The sequence below is a fragment of the Amblyomma maculatum genome, chromosome 1 (assembly GCF_055883805.1).
Source record: "Amblyomma maculatum isolate TAMU_Amacu chromosome 1, ASM5588380v1, whole genome shotgun sequence".
Classification (NCBI taxonomy): domain Eukaryota; kingdom Metazoa; phylum Arthropoda; class Arachnida; order Ixodida; family Ixodidae; genus Amblyomma; species Amblyomma maculatum.
Window position 1 is genome coordinate 325,759,819 of NC_139344.1, and position 26,173 is coordinate 325,785,991.

A 26,173-nucleotide genomic window follows, 5' to 3' on the forward strand; every position below is an offset into this window, starting at 1 on the left:
AATAATAATAATAATAATAATAATAATAATAATAATAATAATAATAATAATAATAACAATAATAATAATGCGAGATGGCTTGGGGGCTTTCATCTGTTTACCGTTCCCCCTGCAGCCCAGAGGAAGTGAAGCCAAACACAGCCCAGCGGTGCAGCATCTGATTGGTTCGAAAACGGCACCCTGTCAGATCCACCGGAATCCAATCCAAGGCGTCCATTGAGCGGCCATGGCTGTGCGGACGCTCCGCGCAGCGCCGTCAGACACGGCCGGCGAGAGCCCGGTCTGAAGACGGCCGCCAAGAGGGCGCCGTCCCAGGCGCCATGGAAGGACCGCTCAGCGTGTGGACCAACACAGTCAGTGGTTGGCACCTTTGCTGGGTGGTGCTTGACGACAAGAGCGGCATGCTTTACCGGTTTAAGGTGAGCACACACGTCACCCGCCATGGCCGAGGCTTCAGGGACGCGTCCGACCCCCCAAATTATGCAACGTTATCTCAGCAGCACGCGGTATATAATTACTTGATATGTGATTAACCATTAGGAAGACCTGAACGATTTCTATTTCTCAAAAATGAACAGCTAACAATGGCTTGAAGTGTCTTTTACTGATGGGGTTGAATAGCGATATGTTGCCATAAATATGAATAAAGAAAATGCATTCCATTAAATTAGCAACCTGCCGTGGTGGTGCAGTGGTTACGGCGCTCGACTACTGTGCCCAAGGATGCGGAATCGAATCCCGGCCGCGGCGGCCGCTTTTCCATCAAGGCGAAAAGCAAGGCGCCCGTGTGCTGTGCGTTGTCAGTGCACGTTAAAGAACCCCAGGTGGTCGAAATTACCAGAGCCCTCCACTACGGCGTCTCTCGTAGCATGAGCCGCTTTGGGACGTTAAGCCCGGTAAACCAAACCAATAATCTGATGCAATTTTAAAAAGCTGCTACCTTCTACGCATGCATATTGAATACCCTAGCGTTCTATTCAGCCAGTCAAGCTCTTGGCGGGATAGCTGATTTTTTGACGACAGATTGCAACAGTCAGCAAAACATCGTCCCTGTCAGAGTAGCTCAAAGCCGCCAGATGCAGCTGTCTCAATAATTCTCCCCGTCGAATAGGTGGTGAGCGGACAATAAAACATGAACTCCGGTGTAAATATGTTTGCTTACGCATGCGTATCTCGTTCATAACAAACGCAGTTTCAATGGCGAAATATAATGCACAGCACATGAATCTGAAAAGCAGTTTTTATATAGAGATAAACTAATTTAAGAGTCGAGGCTTGGAAGACTAGGAATGACCGACTAGGGAAGTCTCGCATTGCAAGGCTCGATTGAGAGTAAGGAAAGTGCGCCTTTCGGCTGGAGTCTTCGGCGGAATCGAGGTCTCAGCGGACGTCTTCGCAGTTTTCCCCGCCGAATAGGTTGCACGCGGGAAGCTAACCTTTCCGTAATTAACCGCCACTTATATGAGCGCACTATCTTGGCAAATCTGTGACACTGCAGCCCTGACTGCGCTTTGCGGCAGCAGCAACTTGATCTCGCGGTGTTCTTTTTCCCGTGCAGTCGCATGAGCAAAGGCGCCAACGGTTCGGCCTGCTGGCGAAACTCAGCGGAATTAATCTCCTGGTGAGTGCTGCTTCGTACTGCTGCTTCGCCCAAGCAGCAGTACGCTAGTCGGTTCAAGAACTTACGCGTTTAGGCCTAAAATGACGTGCAAGCAGCGCAGCTATAACGTGTGCCCGAATACAGAGTCGAATGTCGCTATTGCGACCAGGACGTAGTGAAGGTATAACTACTTTCGCTAGGAAATGTTGCAGCCTCGATTCGACGTCCGTGCATTTTTTTTTCCTATCGTGTCATTTTTTTCCCCATGCAATTCAGAAAAACATCAATCGTTAATAAATCCGCGTTGGGCACTGTTTACATTATAGTCACTATAGTATACACTATAGTGTAGCGGCTACATGACACTATAGTGTCATGTCACGGTCATAGTAATGCAGGGAGCACTTCGAGGATAACACTCCTTTTATCCCTCAACTAAGTAACAAAAAGAGGTTGAACATAACGCCTACCCTAACAAATATTATTGAGTTTATAAATAAAAGCGCGAAGCCTTCATGCTCGTTTCATGTTCGTACTTCGAAAGAATATGCTCAAAACGGGGAACTGCGTTTCATATTATTGCAGCCGTAATTACGTGCATGTTGCCAGCCCGTCAGGCAAAGCCAGAAGTACGAACATGAGGACCGAACATTATATTAGCAAGCTATAGCGACCAGGTAGACCGCATTTGTGCCTTACTACAATGCAGCGACATTTTGAAAGGGGAACAGCACAGCAGCTTGCAAAGTAACGTCTGTACGGCGCACACTTGAAATAAAGCCCTCCTCCAGCTTGTCATGTCGACCTGCTGTCACGACATCGCTGCCAGCAACCTTGCGCGTGGTAGCGTGCCATCGCAGGCGGCCAGAAAGGTAAATTCGGTGGACTGTGATGTTGTGAGGAATAATCTCAGATGAAATTCGATGACAGGTATCCGCAGATATTTTTGACAGGACCCACGCAGCCAGGCGGGAGGGGGAGAGCGCACCGCCAACATTCGGTGAATCTGATCAACTCGCGTTTGACGAACATTTAGGCCGTGTCGTCATCTTCGGCGGCCGGAACATCGTGACACGCTACACGTCATGGCAATGGGTCGATGCCGCTGACTGGAGAACCTTCTTTATACTTCATACGCTACTCCATCCTTGAGCTGTACCCGACTGTAGATTTAGATTGCGGGAAACTGAAACATGTGCAATCTGGAGACGAGTGATGACCGTAAAATACTTACTACTTTGACGCAGTCTACAGCAGACGATGCGGGCGCCTCAAAAAACACGCGTACTCGAGTTCACTATTGCCCTTATCACCGCTATATATGGTGGAAGATGTTGACGAAATCTTCACTGTCTTTGTATTGCAAAAAAAAAAAAAAGAAATTTAAATAGGTAGGGTGAAGAGGTAATTGGGTTTTTAATAAGAAAAGCTGAGATCTTCCTCGACGCGATTTGAAGGGTGTGGAGATCCTGAGGTATTGTGAGGCCCCTCACAGTATAAGCTTATTAACACCGAGATTTCTTCCTGAGCACACACCTCTCTCTCTCTCTCTCTCTATATATATATATATATATATATATATATATATATATATATATATATATATATATAGTGTGTGTGCACCTTTGAGCAGAAATAGCCCGGCTGTGTTTAAAGTAGCTTCCTGGGGGTATGAATGTACCGAATATACCCTTGACAACTTCCCTACGCCTCTGATGATTGGAGTGTCATGGCGCGCACAGGGCGCTATTGTGACGAAGGACCCCAGGGAGCCCACTGGTTTCTCCATCGTCTCCGAAGGCCAGGAATACCGTTTTCAAGGTGAGCGGGTGGCTGCAGCGTAGTTCCCGACCAGGCCGCGTACAGCCGCGCACCGATGTCGATTCTGCTGCAAGCGCTTCTTAGGGATTCTTTTTTTTTTTTTGTAGCTTTTCCTAATGGGCAAACGTCGAGGCTAATCCCCTGCCGGGAAGGAAAGCAGACTTTTGATGATATTGGCATGTCTTGAAGCAAGGGATCTTCCACTTATATAACTGGAACTGCGATCCACGTATACATATCTTAAAATAGGTGGAATGGCATTTTTTATATTTCATCTGGGAGCGTGTCCCCCATATTAATTGTCTGTCTTACGTGGAGTACCGTTCTGGCTAACTTTCTCGGCTATAAGGAGCTTGCCACGAGAAGAAACCGCTGTGCGGGCACGAAGCTACACCGTTCGCCATATAAGTGGCGGTATATTCAGCAGCATATGAAAAAACTGTGAACATGCGCTGCACACATCTCTCCCTTTGATTGCCTCGGCTCGGCATACGGTGTAGCCTTGCATCATGCGCAGTGTACAATGTTCGTTCAGTGCAATGAAATGAACCGTGAAAATGGGCACTAAGAGACGCCGGCATGCATGCGAGAACAAAGATGGACGGCTGCCGTCGGCGGCCGCGAGTCGGATGAGCACCTCGAACGCAGCTCCCAGTGAGGATGAACGTGACTCGTGGGTGATGGAGCTGGAGGAGGCCGTGCTCCGACAGATGGTCTGCCGCCGGGCTTACCACGTGAGTACACCAATTCGGCTCGGGCTCATTTTAAATAGAAAAAGAGTCAACTAAGGTGCGGTGAGACTGAAAATGGTTTTCAAATGTTGGTTGTGTAGCAGTAACAAGAGCTATCAATGCGAAATTTGCCAAAAATCTATGAGCGCAGCTTACAGTATAGTTAAAAATAAATGAAAATAATGTATAGTATTCTTCGTTTTTTTTTTATTTGTGTTTATGTGCCTTTTTTTTTTTTAAGCTATTGCATGCTGATTGAGTCCGCAAGTTTTGTACCGGAGTTGAGACGGTTATGTTACACAACCATCGCTAAAATTATGCGGTCTGAGCAAATAAGATCTATCATTCTTTTTTTTTCTCGATGGCACAAAAATACAAACTGCTTATTCTGAAAGTTCTGAAATTAACTGAAATTGAGTGAAATTTGCTTGCGCCTTAAATGTTTTGAGAAGAAGGTATATAATCCTCCAATGATGATGTCTCAAGAAAAATGCAGATACAGCCTCTGAAAACGCTAGGCGAAAGCGGAAGCGAATTCCAGTAGAATCCTCCCTGGGCTGAAAACAAGACAGTATGTGAATGGAGATCGCTTTAGTCTCACAATGGACGTAATGAGGAGGGTGGCGATGGTATTAACTCATGTATGGTTAAATTTACAAATTTAGCATAAAAGCGCACTAAACGTGCACACCATGTCTATACGCATGAGCTTTCTATGAAAACCTGAGCGCTTTTGACTGTGCCTAATGAGCAGTGGGATTCGCAGAGTGTCGCTTCATCTGAGCAGTAAATCATTCTTAAACTTGTACGAAAAAGAACAGTTCAGTGCCTTTTCGCCCTCAGTGCATAAGCTTACGAAGGGCTTCTACACCCTCTTCGCGCCGCCGAGGCAAATGTTTCAGTCATCAAGGGGCGGGGGAAGTGAAAATCGTCAACCCAGTTACGTTGGCGACTCCCGGTACGGCGTCTGTTACATCCGCTACCGGTGCCAAAACATTGCAAAACGTCCCTTATAGAGTCTCCGCTGCGTAAACTGCTCGCCCTCGTCGACCTTCGCGGCGTATGCCATTGCAGATCTGGGACAGGCGCTACATCGGGCCTACCTTGGCACTGGTAAATGCCAAGCTGCAGGACGCCGGTCTCCTCTACGAAGAGCTGGCGTGCAGCTTGCAGGTGGGTGCCCGAATCAGTCGATCTGGCCGCTGTATGGTTATTATTTTTTATTTTATACGGACAGCGGGCGGACACCAAAATCCCCATCATAATTCGCGTAGACTGCGCGTCGACATGTATACATCGTTCGAGCAAACTTCTCACCTTAGCCACGAAAGAACTAGACTCCACTGTAGTGCCGATATTTTGAATAGTGCGCTCCTCTAAACACTGGTGTTCTGCACTTACTACTGCTTGGCGTGGTCATCTATTGGCGCATCCGTAACATCTTCTCCTTAATAGCCCTTCGTAATGAGTGTGCAAGCTGGTCAATTCTGAACAGTTACAAGAGCCCAAGGAGCAGCATTAAATGCAGCTGTCTTGGCTTCAACAGGCAGTAGAGGACCTTCGCAGCGGCGCACTTGGGTGAGCAATATCTTTTTTATTTCTTGCAGGAACTGGACAGGCGGTGGTCCACCGAAGATGCCGGCCAGCGAACGCGCTGGCCGGGTGTGATACGAGACTTGCTGGTTGGTATTCCGTCGCAAAAAAAAAAAAAAAAAAAAAAAAAAAAAAGAACGAAAAAAAAAAAAACGCTTGTGCGGTATCCTGCAAGGTACTAAGCGGAATATAGTAGGTGCCGCGCAAGGGCATTATTTATTAGCCTGTCACTTTTGTTATTTTGTAACTGTGTACAGGCTTGTAACTGTGTACAGGAGTTACTATATATATATATATATATATATATATATATATATATATATAATATAGCCCAACAGAGCGCTTATGGCATAAATTTCGTCTTCCAAATCTTTCCCGGGACTCAATTAACAAAACTTCATTGTCAGCATTTTTAATGCGAGTAAATGATAGACAATTGTCAATAGCAAAGTAGACCGCGCTTTCTATATTCGTGTCTCAGAGAGTTAAAGGACATTTTTTATGGACTAAACACCTCGTTTTCCTCCAGAAAATCATGTGTAGCGAATCGACCAACTTCATTCTCAGTATGTACAGCGCGTCTTTTCAGCTTCAGTATTTTTGCGCAGGCTTTTCTCACAACTGCTCGTGCTACTATGGCTTTGTTGGAAAACCTGAAGGTGAGCAATCCCTCAATCCTTAATGCAGGGAATGGAGAAAACATGCATGAACTTACACTAATTCAGCGAAGAAGAGAAAATTGAATCGCACTCAAAAATAACTTTGCCCGTTTTGTTTCTTTATTTAAGCTTAACGTGTTAACGTCGTTTTTTGAAACGTTGTTATTGTGGCGTTATAAGTGAATATAAATAATTAAAGATTTATCACTTTCAAAATTTGAATTACAACGCCCGATCATAACATTATCTCCAGTTTAGCTAATCGTGTTGCTTGCTGCAGTGCACTCGTGTGACCACTATGAACATCGCGTAAAGCCGTATTTACACAAGCTTAGTAAACTATGGCACCCGTATATGTATTTCTACTTTGTTTCTGAATATTTATTGTACAGTGATGAAAGGAAAAAAAAAATCCTTGGGGCAACTACTGCCTTGATCAGATACAAACTACCTAATAGAGTGAGCGCAGTGAACTCGGGCGTCGAAGATTTTTGTTTCATGGTTCAAATAGGTCGTGCCTTTGCGATCAAGAAAATGTCCAGATAGAACTTGGTGCCGTCTCTAATGGTAATCCTACAAAAATACACGAGGTCCAATAGGTTCAGTGTATTTTGACCTCATCAATTTTACAGACAGCGAGCTCCCTTAACATCAAGGTCCAAATACATTAAAACTGGTCACGGTAAAACCTCATCATTAAAGAAATCCATGTTAACAGGGCCGTAGTAACCCGGCATATTTGTGCGCTTTGAATAGTAGACGGGAAAAAAAGTCGAACGCAGTATAAGAGCAATGTATTTTGACGTGTCATCAGAAAAAAAAGAACGTTCTATAGAAAGACTCGAACCCAGACGAAACGTCAAAATGCATTGTTCTTTTTCTATGTCAATTTTCTCGTCATTTATACCCGTTGCTTGAGCGAACACTTCTAGAAATAGAAAATAGAAAAAAAAAAGATTTGCTGTAACAAACTGATAGCCATAGTGGACATAATTTCGTGCAAAGCTCTCCTAATCATACAGCAAATTCACTAAAATGTATTAATTTTAGCTAACGCAGTACGGTTGTTAGTGCCAACAGGGAGATAGAAGCCGTGGACAAGATGGTGCCGTGTCTATTTTTGAAACCTTGAGAAACTAATTGTCTAAAGCCCTGCAAAAGAGGAATTTCAGCGCTTTTTCCGCACAAAATCAGAACTGAGCCTGAGAAGCTCGGTGCAGACGCGACATCAGCCGATGACCCGTTCAAAAGTGACTGTAGCGCCCAATTCGAACTGCATGCATTTTTGTGTCGCGTATTTACCGCTGTTTCACAATTAGCGGGAAACTGGGCACGCGTGTCCGCTTTCGTTATTAGTTGCCGTCTCTTTTGTAAGTATGCGGGTGCGTGTACATGTCCTAAATCTTGGAACATACCACTTACACGTGATTGTTTTTCACTCGTATAATAGACACAATAGGCACATATATTGTACTGGTTGATTTTGGGCGCGCCTACTTAAAATGTGTATGTTTCAATGTATATTGTGCCCCTTTCCAGCAACGACCTCAAATGCAAGGTCAGCAGTGTGTTTGCATTAATCATTTAATTAATTATAGTAAATAATAATTTAATTGATTGCTTAATTAATTGGTTGATTAGTTGATTGATTGGTAGATTGATTGATTGATTGATTGATTGATTGATTGATTGATTGATTGATTGATTGAATTATTGATTGATTGATTGATTGATTGATTGATTGATTGATTGATTGATTGATTGATTGATTGATTGATTGATTGATTGATTGATTGATTGATTGATTGATTGATTGATTGATTGATTGATTGATTGATTGATTGATTGATTGATTGATTGATTGATTGATTGATTGATTGATAACCGCTCTCGTCGAGTGCCTTTGCGAACAGGCGGTCCCAATTACAACGTATGTTATTCTTCTACCGATTCTTTCCGGCTGTCGACGTAACGCTTCGCGAAGTCCTGTGGTGCCGCTGCGTTCCCAGTTTATCTTTAGGTGCCCAACAGCCTGTATGATATTTTGTTCCGCAGCTTTCTTGAAGAAAAAGAGCAGAACTTCCGATTACGAAGCGATATTTTAACACGATCGCTCTAAAGCCCCGTTCACAAAAAGAAAATAATAATAACGGCGTAGGCATTGACGGCGTCGTTGTCGGGGTAGGCGTTGTGAGTGTAAAATCAGGAGAATGGTGTTGGCAGCTGGTAGCTGGCAGCTGACATGGCCAAGCACTGAATGGAGATAGGGTTGCCTGGCGTTGCGTTCGGCAGGAGCTGCCAACTCGGGGCTCTTCTTTGATATGGGATGGTGATATTTCAGAATCAGCCTGGCAGGACCCTTGCATTCTGAGTCAGGCCGGTTACCCTAAAGCCACGCAGGCGCGTTCTTATGGGGTTTTATATGTTCGGTAGTCGCCTACGCTAGCGCATCATCCCCTTAAACGCGAAGCTTAAGTGTCGCCCATAATTTATTTCCAGCGACGGAACGAAATAATTTGTATGACGCGTTACAGTAAAGGAGTCAGTTCGAATTGGCACCGTAGTCACTGGAACACGTCAGCTGTGGATGTCCCGTCAGCAGAGAGCTTCCTGCGCGACCAATGCACGCTGTCTTGGTTTCGTGTGCATGAAAAAACGCCTGATTTCCTCGCGCTGCGAGGCTTTCCCTCTTCGTTTCAAAAACTCATACAGCGTCGCTTGTTCACGGCTTCGAATCCCTCATTGACACTGACTACCAAAATGCATTAAATAAAAAGTTGATTACCATGCTTTAATTAATTAACTGTCTAAATGGAACAGTTTGGTGCTTAATTGTGTCCGACGAGGCTGAGGTTACCGCAAATGTTTCTTTCTTTTATATTTTGCACTTCTTGCTCTTGCGATTTTTTTAAAGTGTTCGCCAAAACGTCCTGTACACAAAAATGCCGTGGTACCATGTGGCGCAATTTGAAGGTTATCACGCGAGCGTCGGCCAGCCTAGCGTTCCAGGCGCCTAGCAGCTGTTTTCACAGCAGGGAAAATCACGATTTCGTATTCTTCTCTCCCTCCTTCGCTGTTCCATGCTAGAACCATCCCCCCCTCCCCCCGCGACAAACACACCACCTTTTCTTCTATTCTAAGATTTTCCTTTGCTGCAATAAAGTGCGCACTTGATTACCTCTTACCATCTCTGGTGATAACAGAATTGGGGGAAATATTTCAAATAAAAAAGAAAAAATTACAAAACTACTAACTCAGAAGAGAGTGGCGGCCGCTTAAGAAAGAGCAAGAAAAGTGAGGGAAGCTTGCCTGATACCTACGTCGCCACGGCAGAAGATACTCACGTTCTCGGTCGACTCTCGCGCGATAACCTTCAAATCGCGCTAGACTGTGACGCGGGCAGTAACAATGGCAACACAGTAGTAGTGAACTGTTCACAGGTGGCGCGACTATTGCGTTTGGTATAGATGAGAGCAAGGCACAAATATGCTGCAGGAAATTATCCTTCCTGGGCTCGTGGCGCAGCTGGACACGATGCATCCACGAAAGAAAGCTGCCACCATGATGAGCTTGCTGAGGACGCAGGCGGCCGGTGAGTCAAGGCGGGAGAAGAGGGGGCCAGTCTCGATTAGCACTGCGGCTATCGGAAGAACGGGAAGCGCATCATAATGCATTCTCTGCACATCTTGTCTAAGCAAAGCCAGTACAATCGAAAAAATCGAGCAAGTCTAACGAGAGCCAATAAATGGCGACCAAAATAAAGTCAATGAAACTTGACCCTAAAGAGAGTGAACAGAATTTTAACAAGACCTGCGGATCGTAAACAACTGTGGCGAAATAAACTGCCATAGAGAAGAATCCACAAGTGGCCATCTGTTGGCTTCGAGATTATGCACAAAACACTTTCTTCCCGTTCTTCCTTGGGGGCGCACTCGTGCACTCCTTGCATATAGCCATAAATTCCATGTCGAATGTGCAGGTGATTCCTTTTGTCTAACGCACTCAGTGGCCTGCACGTGCAAATACACTATCGCAACGCAAATCTTCAGTGCGACTCTCTCCGGCTGACTGAGTCTACCGCAGAATCACCACAATGCATTTCCATCAGTTGAGCAGGTGGCGGTGGCGGTGTAACGACAACAATGAGCCACTGCCTCAAGGAGCTAAAAAGAGCATTTCCTTCAGTTACACCAAGTCCTAATGGGCCCCCTAAGCAGTGAGTGGAGCAAGCTACTTAAAAATTGTACCTTATATTAAGACTGAACTATGTGTAGTTAGCCAATTACGAGGCGAATTTCTTTCTGAGGATTTTAAATATGGACACATTACAATTTTCCTCTGATCGAAGGCTGCAAAAGCATATCAAAGGCCTTGTCTTTTCACTGGCCGCGCAGGGTTGGCAGTGGACCCGCTCTCGACGCTTCTGCGTCGCAATCCGGAACCGACTCCAGAGGGCGCCGCACTACTGCAGCCGGCCGCACGGAGATGCCACCGCATGCGCCACCGCCCGATGCTGACCTTCGACCACGGCTTCGGTGCGTCCGGAGTGACAAACCGAAACAGAGGAGGACAGCCCTAACTCCATCCATGGCCTTAACATCGGCCTTTTCAGGATTGTACCTGTTTTTATCGAAAACCTAACGGAGGGATTGATAGCGTTTCTCTGAACCACAGGCCTTTACGGCCGATACACCGGCTGTGTCTGTAGCTAATACTTGGACTCGACCTGCGCGGAACCGCAGAACCGGTGGCTGGCCGTTCGACGACGCCCGAGTGCCGCGTCCCGAGCCCCCGAATGGCAGCGGTGGCGCCGACCGACGATTCCTCGGCCGGTTCGGAGAGTGCCTACTCCTCGTTGCTGCTATTCGAGACCGCCGCCACGAGCGCAGAACGCTCCGCCGGTAACAATATTAGTTACGTAAATGTTTCCAGCTTCCTTGGTGCAACATCTCAGTGCCGATAACAGTGAGAGCAAAAGCGAAACCGGTAAAAGGGTAAATATAATTTGCAGGGATTACGCTGATTACGTAAATCGCAGAAATTCTACAACAGCTAGGGTAACAAACGTTCCCACCATATTTTTTTTAATCTCCTCTTTTACCCACTTCCTTCCCTTCACGGCACTGCCGCAGCGCCCATGTGCTGTGTGATCACACCGCACGTTAAAAGCCCCGTGGTCGAAACTATTCTGGAACTCCCCATTACGATGCCTTTGTTCGCTCCCTCGTTAATCCCTTCCTCCACTACAGGGTTGAGATGCCAGGGGAAAAAGATTGTCGCCTTATAATATTAACGATCCTAGCACCTTTCCTTTCGTTAAACCCAATTTTGTTTTCCACTTAAATGCATGCTGCCATTGTTTTCCTTAAACCTACAGTCGATCCTCGATATAAATAAACAATGCATAACAATATTATGGGCATAACATATAGCAATAGTCAGTCCCCTTGCAAGCTTCCATAGAAACCTATTCATTTCGTATCTGGTTATTTTACGAAAGCACACTTAAGCTCCGCCATTAAGGGCATGACGCGACAACGGTAATGGCACCCGTCTGCAGCTCCCTTTGCGAATCCTCGTTCGCGTACACGCACTTCTCCACCCTCTCAATCTCCAATCGTCGATTTTTGCCCCTAATAAATAAAGCCCAAATACGAAACCGTAAAAACGTGCCTGTGTGCTCTAAAGGTAGCATGTCTGACTCAGAATGGAGGATTCCTGGAAGGTTTCATTCCCCTCAGCCTCCCATCTGAACTGAGAAGCCCGAGCTGGCAGAGTCTGCCAAATTGACCATGTCACGTGGTCGCCTGACGTCGCGCAACCCTACAACCCCAAAGTGTCCAGGCCATGTCAGCTTCCACCTATACCAGCTGTCAGAGCGATGACCATGGATTTTTACGCACAACGTCGGCATGGGATTTTCTACAGAACGGGGTGTTTACGCCATCGCTTTAAAAGCGTTTTTAAACTGCGTGGCGAAGTCTGCCATAACGGAGAACTCGTAGTAAAATCGCCGAATCAGTTCGTTCTGCAAAATTTTCTGTTGATTGTCATGCTGCCGTCAAGGCCGTGAGTTAAATATGCAAAGGGTTCATCTTTTCCCTTTTTTAAATTTCACTCCTCTCCCGATTACATGGACCATTCACTCTAATTGCAAAATACAGAATTTATTTACAGGTCAGCTATATACACATTGTAACACTTCTCTGCCAGGGTGCGGCCTCTCGTCACGGCACCCGTAGCCCGTCTCCTTTTTTCCTCCTGCGTCGATCGGCTCGCTTCAAAGTCGCTCTCTCCCTCAAAGTTTTCCTCGACAGGCTCCTTCCTCTGTCGTTTCGCCACTTCTATTTGTGGCATGGTGAAGGCGTCTTCGACCACCGCTACAACTCTTGACCGCCAGCGCCCGTGAAATTATCAGAAACCGACTCGCTGGCCCGGCGCGGGGATGGTTGCAGAAGCATCGGGTGTCTCTTCGCAAGCGACTCTTTTCTGCGGCCATTATTCTTCAGCTGGCCGTCAGTGCGGCGCCTTCACAGGCGTCTGCCATGACCGCTCTGTTTGCTTACACTCACACAAACGCAGACGCAAACACATACACATACACATGGCAATCTTTCCAACTGTTCGTTCTGCCCGCGATCAGGGCGCTCAACCGTGCACTTAACGCCGTGGAAAGTAGACGGTTGAGTCAAGAACGCAGAAATGGCTACCTACGCCACCAACGCCAGTTTTATATACAGGGTCTGCCACTGTTAGCGTGAACATGCGAAGAGATGTTCGCTATCTTCGAAAGGCCGTTGCTTACGGTGGACCCGGAGGTGGTGATTTGCATGGGCTGTGACTTGGCTTCAATACGCAAGGGGGTATGACGCACCGGATCTTCGAAAAGAGCGGCCGCGGGCTCGTGCGTTCACCCTAAGAGTTGACGGCTTTGCAGCCGCAGACAAATGTGAGATGGCGGCCGAAGGTGTTCCCGATGAACAGAATAAGCGAGTGTGTCAAACAGCTGCGAGGGATGATAAGCGCCCTGCCCAACATGATGAACAGGAGCGGATGAACGCGCGATGCATGTAAGACTCCAAAAGCGGTGAAGAAATTGAGCGCGTTGCTCAGCTGAGAAAAGCGGCTGGTTGTACCGTGGTAACATATCGTCAACCCCTGGGAGGACATACGCGCTGCCTTGCTCGAAGAATTAATAGAAGCTTGAGGGAAGACAGAGGCACACTTGGCAGCATTAAACCTGACCGATAACCAGCGCGGCCTCCACCATTTTTGAGGGGTCTTAGAATGCATCACGCATTTCCTACAAGACATGCTGCGAAGATGCTGCGAATGTTTTTGAATATTTTGAAAGGTATTAATGCTTGACGCGAATGGAGTCCTATATTCACAAAACGCACGCATACTACGAGAGATCAGCCGCTCCTAGCTCCGTCCAATACTGTGGGCACTTATTGTAGACCATATCACTCACATGTTGGATGATATGGGCGTGAGCGATATAGGCACCCACTTCGACTTGAGCCGATTATCCGCACCAGAGTCAAACATTAAAAAACATTAAAATATATTTCTCTTTCCCCAGTATTGTGTATGCTGAAAGCGGCAAATGAGGCAGGATGTAGCTCAGTAAATGCTGTGGTAAAGATAGATTAGGGCGAGATCATGAGGTTACCATTTTAGTGATATACATATAATATAAATTATGCAGGATAAATGAGTTGTGATGTTATACCTAGATATATGTATTTATTTATTTTAAAATACTATCAATCCCTTTCGGGATTATTACAGGAGAGGGCAAACCACACGCATATAATATAATGAGCTAAAGGACTGTAAATAAGAGTAATTTGAGCCGTAAATTCAAAGGTAATGTAAACATTGCGCGCATGGCATTCCACATGTTAGCTTTCTTCTACGGTCCAATAATTAATTACCCCGCTTCCTTTAAGTCATGTAAGCTTGCTGGATATTATCGTCATCATACTCTTCACCAAAGTAGAACAAAGAAAAATTATTATTACTAGTTGTATGGTAAAAGTTATTGTAGAGACAAGGCAAAATAAAAAAGCACCCGAGAATGGATCCTTGAGAGGAATTACGACATCCCGTGACGTAGTGTACTCAACGTTACCCACGTGCGTAGCTGTGGGGGTGCTATTTATAACGTGAAGCCGCTGCTTTTAGAACACACGTGTCTACTATGCCTTGGAAACAGAGGCTGGCGACAGGTCTTCTTTACGCACCTTGGAAAGCCATGTTGCTGTGACAAAACATTTCATCGGCATTTGGGTAGACGTGAGTCATCGCTCGGTATGCCGTTTTCTGAGTTGTCTTCACCTCGGGTAGAAAATATCAAAGGGATCCATCATTCCATGTAGCATATTTGAAAGGCAGGAGGAAACGAGGCGATTAAAGCGCTCGTTTCCAGCAGACCGGTGACGTGCCTGGGCTAATGCAGTACCGAGAAAGAAAAAAAAAAGACAATTTCTTAGCGCCAAACAGACTGGCCTGACTTTTTTTTTTTTTTTCAGAGACGCACGCTGACAAGAGCTCCAGGTCCATGTGAGTTTTCCAATTCTTCTCTGCAGATCACATTTCAGCAGTGATGTACTAAAAACATAAGGCGGCACGTTAACGTTATAAGTGCCTTCTGGTTAAATAGAGAGTTGGCTACTGGTGAGCTGCCATCGATATTGGGAAGTGGAATGTAAAGACAATGGCAGCAAGCAACTCACACCTGTCGCCGCTTGTATTCGTGCCTCGTTAGAGTAGCTGAAGTGTGTTGATCACTTCACTCTCTCTGCGAGAACTCCACTCCGTATCCGGAGGTTGCCCTGCATGCTCTGTACTCCGTATTCATTAGAAGTACGGGCTTTGACTTGTTCCTGTCACTAGGCTGTTAAAGTACGGAAATCTGTTACTCTTAATCTGGCTCCAGAGCTTTTGGGACTTGAGTGGAGCCTAAGTGGAATAGGAGACCAGTAGGATTGAAATGGGCCTAATAGCATAGGTAATCGGGCTGTTCAACAGCACAACCGTTTTTGGTCACTAAAGGAAAAATGCGAATTACACTACACGATTGCAATATCTCAACATTATATCTGACATTTAACTGTTGTTCTTCTACTTCTTGACTTTTTATATTGGCCAATTATTTATTTGCACATTATTACCTTGCTTTTCTTGCTGAACCTTGTTGAGAAAACTGCTGAGCAACTTGACTCTTTTTGTCAAGCCATTCGCCGTTATCAATTGGATAGTCATATTTCTGGTTCTTCTCGTGGGAGCAACCTTCCGGCATCTGCCTTCTCACCCCTAGAAGTTGACAAGGGCTTATCTTTCAATCCACTTTACGACCAGCCCTTTCGTGCACGAATCGTGCACCAATCGTGGCAGGTCACAACATGGCATACGCTGATACCCGCTTTTTCTCCCGGTGGGGCTTCTAATAAGCAACAACTACCCATAGTAGTATCTTCCTGGTTTGATGCACCATTGTCCTAGCATTGAATGAGGTCATATGAGCGGCTTCGTCAAAGTAGATGTCAAGGGAATCTTTTTCAGCGCACGTGCAATTTACCATCTAGGCCCAGAGGTCCTACGTACTCTTCTTAGCAAATGAAGTCGACTACATTGAACCTTGATTTATGACTTCTCGTTACGTTTTCCAAGAGCCGGCGCGATCATTCCCCTGTGCTCGGCAGACGAGCTGGACTGGAAACTGTAGAATTTATGCAATACCCTCCGTGGGCATTTTTATTATGGCGGTCTCTATGGAAGGCAAGGAAGGAGGTGAGGGGAAGAAAGAGGCCTGTGTCTTGCAGTTTCAAGTTTGGGGTACGAACTGAGAGGAGAAGGAAAGCTTTGTAAAAACAGTTAAAGTAGACTGTGGTAAGTAGCTGCTGGGTTAGGGAGAGACAGAGTGTAGTGTAAAGAATTTGTTTAACTGCGAGAGAGTGCGAAGTGGCTTAAGATCACAGTAGCAACGCCAGCGATTCACTTGCACTTATATATAGGCAAAAGTTGACACTGCCTTTGAGCGAAAAAGAAAGCATGACAGCCATAGTAAATACAGAGTGGTCTGTTCTGTTTGCCATTAACCTAGACGTTTCCTCAGAATTACGGCGCGCCTTTTCCCGCACAATGTAAAGAGCAACTATCGACCACTAAGTACCTGTGCGACGAGAGTGCTTTGCTGACGTTAAAGCCACTCAATGCTTCTGTGCGGACACTAGAAACTGCCAGATCTCTCTATAAATGCTGCTTTTCGATGGGAAAAGTGTGAGGAAGACGATGAGGATTGTTCAGCGCAGCGGCACTCCAGCGCCATCGCTGAACTCTGACGTGCATGTCTCGCGCTGGAGCTGTTGGTTCCAGCTGGCTGTCCTGCTGTGCTGCGTCCGTTAGCGTTAGCCACTAGTCGCCGTATGAAGTCAATAAATCCCCTCTTCATAAGTTACTTCTTTGCGGCAACAAAATTTACCACAAGACTTTAACCAAATCCGTGCCAACAACGCACAGCATGTCATGCTTGTTTGTCAGGTGGCTTCGTTTGTACGTGTTGAATAAAACGCTGAGCCGTCGCTATCGTATACAGAAAGCGTTATCTTCACGCCGTCGCCATTTACATGATAAACTTAGAATGCCACAACGTGTCGTGCACTACGAAGCAGTACGTATAAAAGCCCTCAGAGAGTCTGAATCACGAGCCTATATATCGATCGGCGATGCTGAACGCCACAACTTGCATTCACAATCAGCCGCGGTGAATACAAATGAAACCACTCGGTATATTAAAAAAAAAAAAAAATACGGCTCCAATCGAGCAAATCAGCGGCTGTCAGCGCGCGGGGGAAATCTTCATCACTGAATAGACTAAAATAATCTGAGGTGAACACAGCGAAGGCTAGCCATGCAGCATAACCAGGAAGGAGTTCAACGCTGATCACTCGCGCAGCAGCTTGCTGTCGCATACGTACAATTACCAAAGTGAAACAAAAAAAAAAAAACGTGAACCTATTCGTCCAACTTTCCCTTCTGTTGAACTTTACGCGGCCCTCTGTCTCCTGTCGCCTTTGTTCCTCCCCGCCTGAGATGTCTCATTAGTGCAGAAATTCTAAATTTTTGTGCTTCCATCGGAGCCAGTGGCGGTAACTGGCGGCTTTTCAATCATGAATGGCAGCGCAGTGTACACCGCTGTTTCCATGCTTGCAAAGTTTGGGCAGCACTGATGCCGGTGAAGCATGCCTCGCATTTCCGCGACTAGCATCAACTCAAAAAAAGAGAAAGTGGTGGTGTGACTGTGGCTATTGCAGCCTTTCTGGTGCTATAGTGTCCGGTTCCAGCGGTGTTCTCGAACCAACAAAACCTATGTTTTCAGCTCTATGCAGCGATTCCGCTTCCTTCAGCTCGAAAATGGAAGCTCGTGTAGGCCCACCCGCGATTACAGCAGTTTAGTGCGATTAGTACTTGAAACTATTCGCAAACAACCTCTTCTGTCCGTCTGGGGGAAGAATGGAGAAGTGCGTGTCGCACGCACGCGCCGCCTGCGTTTGTCTAGCCCCGGTGACTCGCGATGAGGAAAGGAAACGATCCGTATGTTATTTTCGAGGAGGTATTGTGAATGTGAAGACGGTGGTCAGTTGAGAAAAGGTTGAGCTGCTGAGGTAGTCAGCGGCCTCGAAAAGCTCCAGATAATCATGCAGTCTGGTGTTCTCAGTAGAGGTCTTGTCCTCGGTAAGCGCTTGTCCGTGTCCCCTTTCTTGTTAATGTCTTGTTAGCCTTTCGTCCATTTTTGTAACAGGTCAGGGAAGCAGGTAAAGCCATTCGAAAAAAACTACAGAAAACTTCTGTTGTTACGACAGAATTTCTGTGCGTTTTTTTGACAGAAAACCTGTTGTGACAACAGAACTTTCTATAGTAACATCAGAGCTTTCTGTAGTTACAGCAGAAAAGTGCGACAGAACTACAGACAACAGAAAGCTACTACAGAAAAACTACATAACTACAGAAAAGTACTACAGAACTACAGGAAAATTTGACGTTTACGACAAATTTTTGACATATTTTTTTTTTATTTTTTGACGTATTTTTGACATAGTTCTGTAGTTTTTTTTTTTCGGCTGGGAGGATAAAAAGAGGCCAATGTCATGAAGTTTCTTGTCTAAGGTACGAACTGGGAGGAGAAGGGAAGCTTTGTATAGAGAGTTAAATGGGACTCTGGTGAGTTGTTTGGTGAGAGATAGGTAAGGTATAGTGTAAATAATTTTTTTTAATTGTGACAGTGTGTGGACAAGCTGACAAACTTGTCGGTCTCAGAAACCAGAGGGCTGTTCAATGACCCTTCGCGCGAAATGGATGACAGATTGGCAGCGGTGACAGGGACGTCCAGGTTGTTTACAACTTTGCTGCAGCACGCAGTGCAGCGGTTTTGTCGAGTAGCATTATTACGAACTACGAATATTTGGGAATACTGCCTCCTCTATGGCTTTATGGCAGTGCTCATGGCACTATTACAGCACGTTGTGTTACGCGATAACAAGATTCTAGGAAACAACGACATCAACATGCTCCCTTTCACAGAAACATCAGAGAACTTTTTGAGCTCATTGCCATGCGGGGCGAAAATATCGATATATTTCAACAGGATGCTAGTACTGACACGCACGCAGGCTTGGGAGCAGAAGTCAAGCGCCAAGGAACTTTTTGGGCGCTATCCTTTTTGTGCCACAGAACGCCGAGCACGGCATAGAACAAAGCAATAGCAGCAACTACAGCTCCGCATGCACGTAGTAATGCAAGCACAGCATGTATGAACGAAATTGTGCGCTCTCACTTGCTATTTTCTCGAAGCTTTGTTTTTCATTGGCTCCAGGGCGACCGCCCTTACTGTTCCTTCCAAGCGCCCCAGCGCGCAGGTGGCCTCGGAGCGCAGCGGTACCTGTAAGTGCCCTCAATCTTTTCACTGATCTGTGAAATGCACGCTGCAACTGATCGCCTTGGTACAGGGGCCCAGCTTGATTGGCGGGCCAAAATGTGGTCACGGTATTTTGTTGTTCGCCCAGTTCCGCACTTTCGAACGCTTGAAAATTAACAAAGTTTTCCGGTTGTTTCTCCTCATTGTAATGCGTTTTCGGATACAGCTAATGTTTATCGAAGTGTGGCAACTATGGGCAAAGTGTGGGATGTAGATCCAGAACCGACTGTAATCACCCGTTGAAAAGGGTTTGGGTCATATCATCCTCATCATGTATCTTGTGTTCATACCCCTATTCGCACTAGCCAGCCGTGGCTTCGCGCTTCGGCACCTGCTTCGGCTGCGGGAGGTTGTGGGTCCGATTCTCGCTGCTGCCGGTCTACGCAGCCGGTCAATCCAATGGGAACAGGGGTCCTCCGGCCAAGCGTCCGGCTCTTCGGGGGTGCACCACCTGAGAAAGGAAAGCCGCATACGGTCCCATCGGCGCAACTATTTTGGTCACGATCCCTTTCCCAAACATTTCACCCCAGAAGAGCCGAGCATCAGGCGGGGGGAAAGCTTGTATCCATTGAACACCGGTGGGTACCCGGTGGGTACCCGGTGGCAGCGGGGATCGAACCTGGTACCTCCCGAATGCGAGGCGGATGCTCTACCAAAGGCCACGCTGTAGCCGGAAGCAGAAACTGGCAGTTGGGAGTTGGCGGTGTCCGTAGACGCATGAATTCGCTTGTCGAGTCCTTCCTCTGCATCGGCATTACAAGGCCCCGGCTGATCTTCGCGCTTCAACCAATGTCCGTTTCCCTCCACGTTCTGAAGCGTTTGACGCATTGTCTTACTCCTCGTTCGATTTCCTCGACGCGCCTGTCGCGCCGCAGTTGGATGGATAAAACCCTTTATTGGGCCCCAAAAGGCTATTTTAGAGCTTTGTAAGGTAGACCTCCTAGTCCGGCAGTCCGTTGGCCTTCAGCCCTGTTTACCTGTTGTCACTGGTGTTGTGCGTCTTCGCTGCACACACGAGTGCCGCATCGCTAGATGAGGCGGGTGTCTGGCGCGCGCAGACGACGTTGGCGTGCTAACGTGGCATGCGCAACTGTAAAAAACGCAGCCTAAATGCTGCGTCACTGGACGCGCAGCGGCAAACAGCAGCGCGCAGGAGGCTTCGTCGATAGCCGACCGGGCGGAGCCCGGCTGGCAGCAAGACGTCACCCAGCCTTGGGAAGCCCTGGCGCCGCTTAAGAAACGCTCTAGGACGCCGACCGTGGTACGTACTCTTCAGACTCTCGGCGACTGTCAATGGCCGCCAGCGACAAGCATGCTGGGCGTCAGTAACGTTCATCAGTAGAGATACCATGTCATAATGCTGAGAGCCGCGACATTCGCTTTTCGGTTCCATGTTGTGAGAACAGCTGACTTCCATGTGCAGAAAACATTGCTCTTAAACAAGTGTCTCCTATATGCCGACCGAATGTGGTATCAGTCACTTCAGCAGGCAGTTTGCCTCATTAAAAACAAGTGCCTTCTGAGCGAAGCGTGATCAAAGAACGAAGTTTGCTGCTTGGGTATACAGTGAAGCCCTTCCAGCACTGCTAAAAGCCAAAACGTCTTCAAATGTGAGGACAAGGCTTGTCCTTACTATGCACCTTACCATACACACATTTAAAGCGTCACGCACCTAATAAGCTCAAAGCGTACGTTTGCAGGACGTTTCCCCTCGTTGTAATGCGTTTTCAGTTACAGCTGATGCTGATTGGAGTGTGGCAACTATGGGCAAAGCGTGGGATGTCTTTTGTGTTCATGCCGCTATGGTCGCACTAGCGTGATCGGTAAGGCCCAAGTAAACTTTAGCAGGAACCTATATGGGTACGAAATAAATCATATTGCCTGGTTTTTTTGGGCAAAGACGCTACATATCTAGAACAAGCTGCATTTTACAACCATCCCGAAGCTGTGTTCACATTTGTTTCCTCATCTACGAAAAATGTTTGATGAATACATCATGCACTGTGAGTATGTTCGGCGCCCTTAAGTAGCATAATCAGATAGATACACCTTTTAATTTCTCCTTGTACGCCGCCAGCTGCCCACGGCGTTGCTTTCCGGCAACACTGCTTGGGGAGAAGAGGATGAAGTGTGGAGTCCGACGGCGCGTGACCTCCGCGGGCTATGTGGCCCCCTACGGTTTGGCGCGAGTTTGCTGCCGTTGGACTACCCAATGTCGCTTCTGCAACCCCGCTCGACGCTGCAGGCACTTGCCGACCTGTTCGCCTGCCCCGAACTGTTCACCGAGTACGTTCGCTCCCGCCAAGCGGTCTTAGCTTTGCAGTACCGCAGCATTGCTTGCCTCGCTGGTTCCAGTTCTCTGCTGAAGCATCACGAGATCGAGCACGCCTCTGTTAGGTGGTAGATGGAGGTGGCACGACCGGGCACTGATTGGTCAGAGGGCTGCGTGACGTCACGAGACAACATGGCATGGGCGAGTTGGCAGTGTCTGGCAACTCGGGCTTTTCCTTCAAGATGGGAATCGAACGTGGGAGCCTATGATCCAGAGTAAGGCAAGCTACTGATGGGATATACAGGCACTTTAGTACGACTTGGTTGAAATGGGGCTCTATCATGTCCGGTGAACATTCACATATTTTGGTAGCTTACGACCATCTGTTAGTGAGTATTTGTGAGATAATAGACGCACGCATTAAAATTAGTGATGAAGCTAGTAGCAAAGTGCATGCACGCTAAAGAGGATCCGCAGGGGGGGCCGCTGTCGCGTCATATTCTTAATGACGGAACTTCTTAGCTTTCTCCCAGTATAGTGTTCGAGATTTAAATGCTGCAGTCTCATTTACGCCTCTGTGACGCAACGCAATCTGCATAAATTTTTGTCTTGCAAAAGCGTTTTACCGAGCTTTCGCAAGTCCCCCACGTAATACTCCTCTGAGTCCTTATTTCTCGTGTTTAATTCAATGCATGTAAGAAAGGTTTATGACCACCTCCAAAGCAAACAATAAAACAAGCGGTGAAAATAATGCGAGTTCTATGCATCATTTGGCCATCCTAAACATCACTATAAGCATTACGCGTTACTTTTTGATAGGCAGGAAATAGACACATGCAGGACAACATACGCTGGCAAATACTAACACCAGCTGCAAAAATTGTTATATTCAATCAATTGCTTAAGAAGAACATCGATGCCGACAACATTACTTTCAGGGGCCTACGTAATTACTTTAACTCGTACAAAGCAAAAAAGAAACAAGGCAAAAAATAGTATCGCTAACGTTTCATTTACCTGTCCTTTCATGGCGGAGATCTCTTTTCGTGTCTACTGTTGTAATTCCTGCCCAAATTATATGATTTCTTGTTTAAACCAAGCGTTATATAGATGTTTCACTTTGTTACGAAATTTTCTATATTTGTTGATGATCACTAAAGTTTGCTGTATGTATGGTGTCTTGGAGCTGTGGTGTGCCTATATGTGTACGTTTTAAAATGACATCTTAGTATACATGTGCTTTTCTTTTTCTTGTATGCTTGAATTTTAATGAGTGTGGGTTTTAAGTACGTAATTGATATGAGTCGCTCACTGATACGTGAAGTTGCCAGTACAGGAAGACTGCGGCGTTGTCAAGCTGCCAATATGGCGGCTTTTTGTGCGCGGCTCCGGAATAGTGCGAATCGAGGTCATTCCCAGACGTTTAACGGGTGTGGGAACGAACGTTCTCGAGACATTGCTCACAAATGCGCTGCACGAAGAAATGTTTAGATTCGTGCCGACACCTTTCTGAGACTATATAACACTCAATGGTCGCACAGTCGTGGTGGCAAAGCACTAATTGCAAAATCGCAAAATGGATCACAGCGCCCATTTGCCGTACTGCCGAGGGTCTAATTGCATTCATTTTTTTCTAGGGGGGGGGGGGGGGGGGGGGGGGGGGGGGTAACTACGTTTCAGAGAAAAGTTTCAAATGTAACCTTAATAACATCCCAGTAGGCCCTCTATCGGCACATTCAGTGTGGGCCGCGCTGTTTCATTTTTATACATTACAGATTTTAGCAAATTTCAGGGTAAGCAAGCGAAAAATAAAACCATTTGGGCCGCGGATCGAACAGCCCTTTGTTAGACAGTCAACAATGCATGACGCCGCAAATATGTTTAGCACCCTTTACACTAAAAGCTTTTCTCTCAAGACATGGTGGCCTCTTCATTAGAGAAAAGCGCGAATGATTTACAGTATATGTGTGCATAGCTCGCGTTTCTCAAATTAACTGTTTCTCAGCGCAGCAGAGATGAGGGCAGTCGCATGTTGATGGACTCATTCACGGCCTAGTGCACTAATAAAACTTTTTATTTCAGACAGCGATATGACCTGTTAGTAGGCGGCCTCGTATGATATTACCGTCGTTGTGCCGCCGACATTGAGCGTTAGTAAGAATGCATCTTTCTTTTGTCTAGGTCCTTGTCTCAGCAGGCTTTTTTTTTGCGTGCCTTTTGGGTGAAGGCAGCATACATCTTGTGCGGTCTGTGTCGAAGATGCATGCCACCTTTGCCGTGGCAGTTTCATATAAGAGACCCGCTGTAGTTCATCGGTTCGTTTTGCGAGTTTTTGCATAGCAGTCATTCCAGTCATGCATTTATGTTCCCTGCTCTGACTTTGTCTCCTCGTCAGTCAGTGGGAACTCCTTCACGAGGAGCATTTTGGCTGCTTGTTAATGGATGTGGGACCGGTAACTGTAGGCAATGGTGCACGCTCTTGAATTCTTGCTTGAGGAAAATTCAAGAATTTTTGGAACTATGCCTATATTCTGGTCGGCAGAAGGACTCGCTAGTTTCTAAGACCATACCACACGAAAGCCTCCACAAAGTCTACGTCCTAGCTAGAAACTTATTCTGCGCTTGTAGTAGCAATGCACACTGTATGGCTGACTCCTGTTTCTATAACTTCTCACACTTTCCTTAGGCCTCTCTACGTAATGACGGTTTTCCTGAGAGTTGTGTGATAAAAGCAGTTTGCGCTTGAACTTGGCACAGCGAGTGGCAAGATTGGAATAAGCCGCTGTCTTCAGGCATTCTTGTGTTCATTCAACAGAGCATTGATAAGCCGGCCAGTCTGCCCAATGTAAAACCGATTGCATGGCAAGGTGGTATGTCGCTTCACAAGGCTGTAATGGCTCATATGCAGTACTTTACCTCTCACCCTTGTGCCAATGCATTGCAGTTGCCACAAGGAAGTTTTATTTATTTTTTCTTTCTCAGTAAATGAGGCTCTCGGCGTGAGCGTTGAAGAAATTATCTTACTCAGTGTCTGCTGCCTAGATTTCTCAGTCTGCGGTACAACATGTGCAGGTACGTAGTATCGATAAGAATTTTTTCCAGGTTAGAGAAGTCGAGTGGTCAATGACATGCGTCTTGGAAATAGGGTCTGAATCAATTTGATGTAGACACAGGATGCGCTTATCAAATATCCAATGGCGGCAGGTTTCCGTTCTCGGCAAGATAAAACATGCTCTCGAAACAGTGGCGATTCCGACAACGAAACTGAAGCTCAGCTGCGGTTCCTAAAGTCGAAAACTTCCGAAATATTCCAATTTCTTCTGTCCAAATGGCGTCCAGCAGCAAAACTCTTTAAGTTGCCGTCTGCGCAGCACCTCGAAGTGTGTTCAGATTGGCAGATAGCCCTAGCCAGTGACTTAATAGCCACCGTCGTCACCTTCAATACATTCATTCTGCGCTGCTGGATGTTAATACGCCTGGACACACCGTGGAACCGAACTTGTCGAGAGGTACAGAGACTCACCACTGTCACCAGTGGCAGTATTATGCATGCCCCTCACAAGGTTGAGAAGGCGTCCAAGGCTAGAAAACACTTCGATAAGGTCGAAAAACAGCAGGCTAGCGCTACAGCCCGTCAAAGCGTCAACACCTCATGCAGAAAGCAGAGAGCGCCGCCGAGTGCGGTGTTCATGAGGAGCGGCCGGTAGTGGTGTCAGATGCCGCGAAGCTAAGGAGACTAAGCGTGCCGCCCGGCTTGGTAAAAAGAGTAGCAATGGTTAAAAGCGATTAAACCAACTTTCACGAATGGTACCTGCGTTGCATGGTTCCGCTAATACCACGTGTTCAGCTTACGTCATCGCGCCTATCACGTGATCTCTCACGTTCTTGAGAATGAATCACCTTCCAGGGTCAATGGTCAAGGTCAAGCGAAGGTCAAAGGTAGTTAGTCATGGGCAAGTGGTAATGCACCTGCGTACGGTGTAGTCTCCAGTTTGATCGTGGCTCAGTTTCAAGGTCACCCGGAAGGAATCAAACGGTCCCCGGTTTTGTACTTGTAGGAGTAGAGCTATCACTCTAAAAATTCAGGAGAAACGCTTAGGTCTGTGAAGGCGAAAGCTCCCAAGCGGCTAGTAGCGCGACGTTCTCTGTACTCTTTGTGCTTCTCTGACGAAGCCCACTCCACTCACCGTCAGTTTGCAAACTCCTCTGGGACTCCGCGGCGAAACGCGGCCTCATTCCATTACCATTCGCGAGGTGACGCTTTCTGCGCTGTTAGCCCGGTCGCACGATCGTTCCTTAGCCGGCGCTCCCTGCGCTCCGCGTTTAACACCAATTTACGCAGGCTATTCCGCTTCAGAGGCGATATTTTCAAAAAACTGCAGAAGCATTTCAAGCATTGCTTTTTAGTGTGTAAACAAAGCGGCATTGAAAAAGCAAGAACTGTCCCATGTGACCGAGATGTGATTGAGATGCCTGAATTGCTACGCGAGAGCCTTATTCATGCAGCCTCGAAGA

At 46.6% G+C, this 26,173-nt stretch overlaps 1 protein-coding gene across 1 annotated transcript in view; it reads left to right on the forward strand.

The window, feature by feature from the left end:
• Window positions 1-320: 320 nt before the first annotated feature.
• Window positions 321-26,173, forward strand: part of LOC146207333 (oxysterol-binding protein-related protein 9-like) — a 62,131-nt gene continuing 36,278 nt past the window's right edge. Inside the window, exons 1-13 of the mRNA XM_084576576.1 lie at window positions 321-419; window positions 1,559-1,621; window positions 3,343-3,421; window positions 4,070-4,155; window positions 5,227-5,325; window positions 5,760-5,834; window positions 6,354-6,404; window positions 9,900-9,996; window positions 10,799-10,939; window positions 14,942-14,972; window positions 19,285-19,352; window positions 20,520-20,647; window positions 21,464-21,672. Of these exons, the coding sequence (XP_084432702.1) occupies window positions 321-419; window positions 1,559-1,621; window positions 3,343-3,421; window positions 4,070-4,155; window positions 5,227-5,325; window positions 5,760-5,834; window positions 6,354-6,404; window positions 9,900-9,996; window positions 10,799-10,939; window positions 14,942-14,972; window positions 19,285-19,352; window positions 20,520-20,647; window positions 21,464-21,672 (1,226 nt within the window). The remainder of the gene's footprint in view (window positions 420-1,558; window positions 1,622-3,342; window positions 3,422-4,069; window positions 4,156-5,226; window positions 5,326-5,759; window positions 5,835-6,353; window positions 6,405-9,899; window positions 9,997-10,798; window positions 10,940-14,941; window positions 14,973-19,284; window positions 19,353-20,519; window positions 20,648-21,463; window positions 21,673-26,173) is intronic.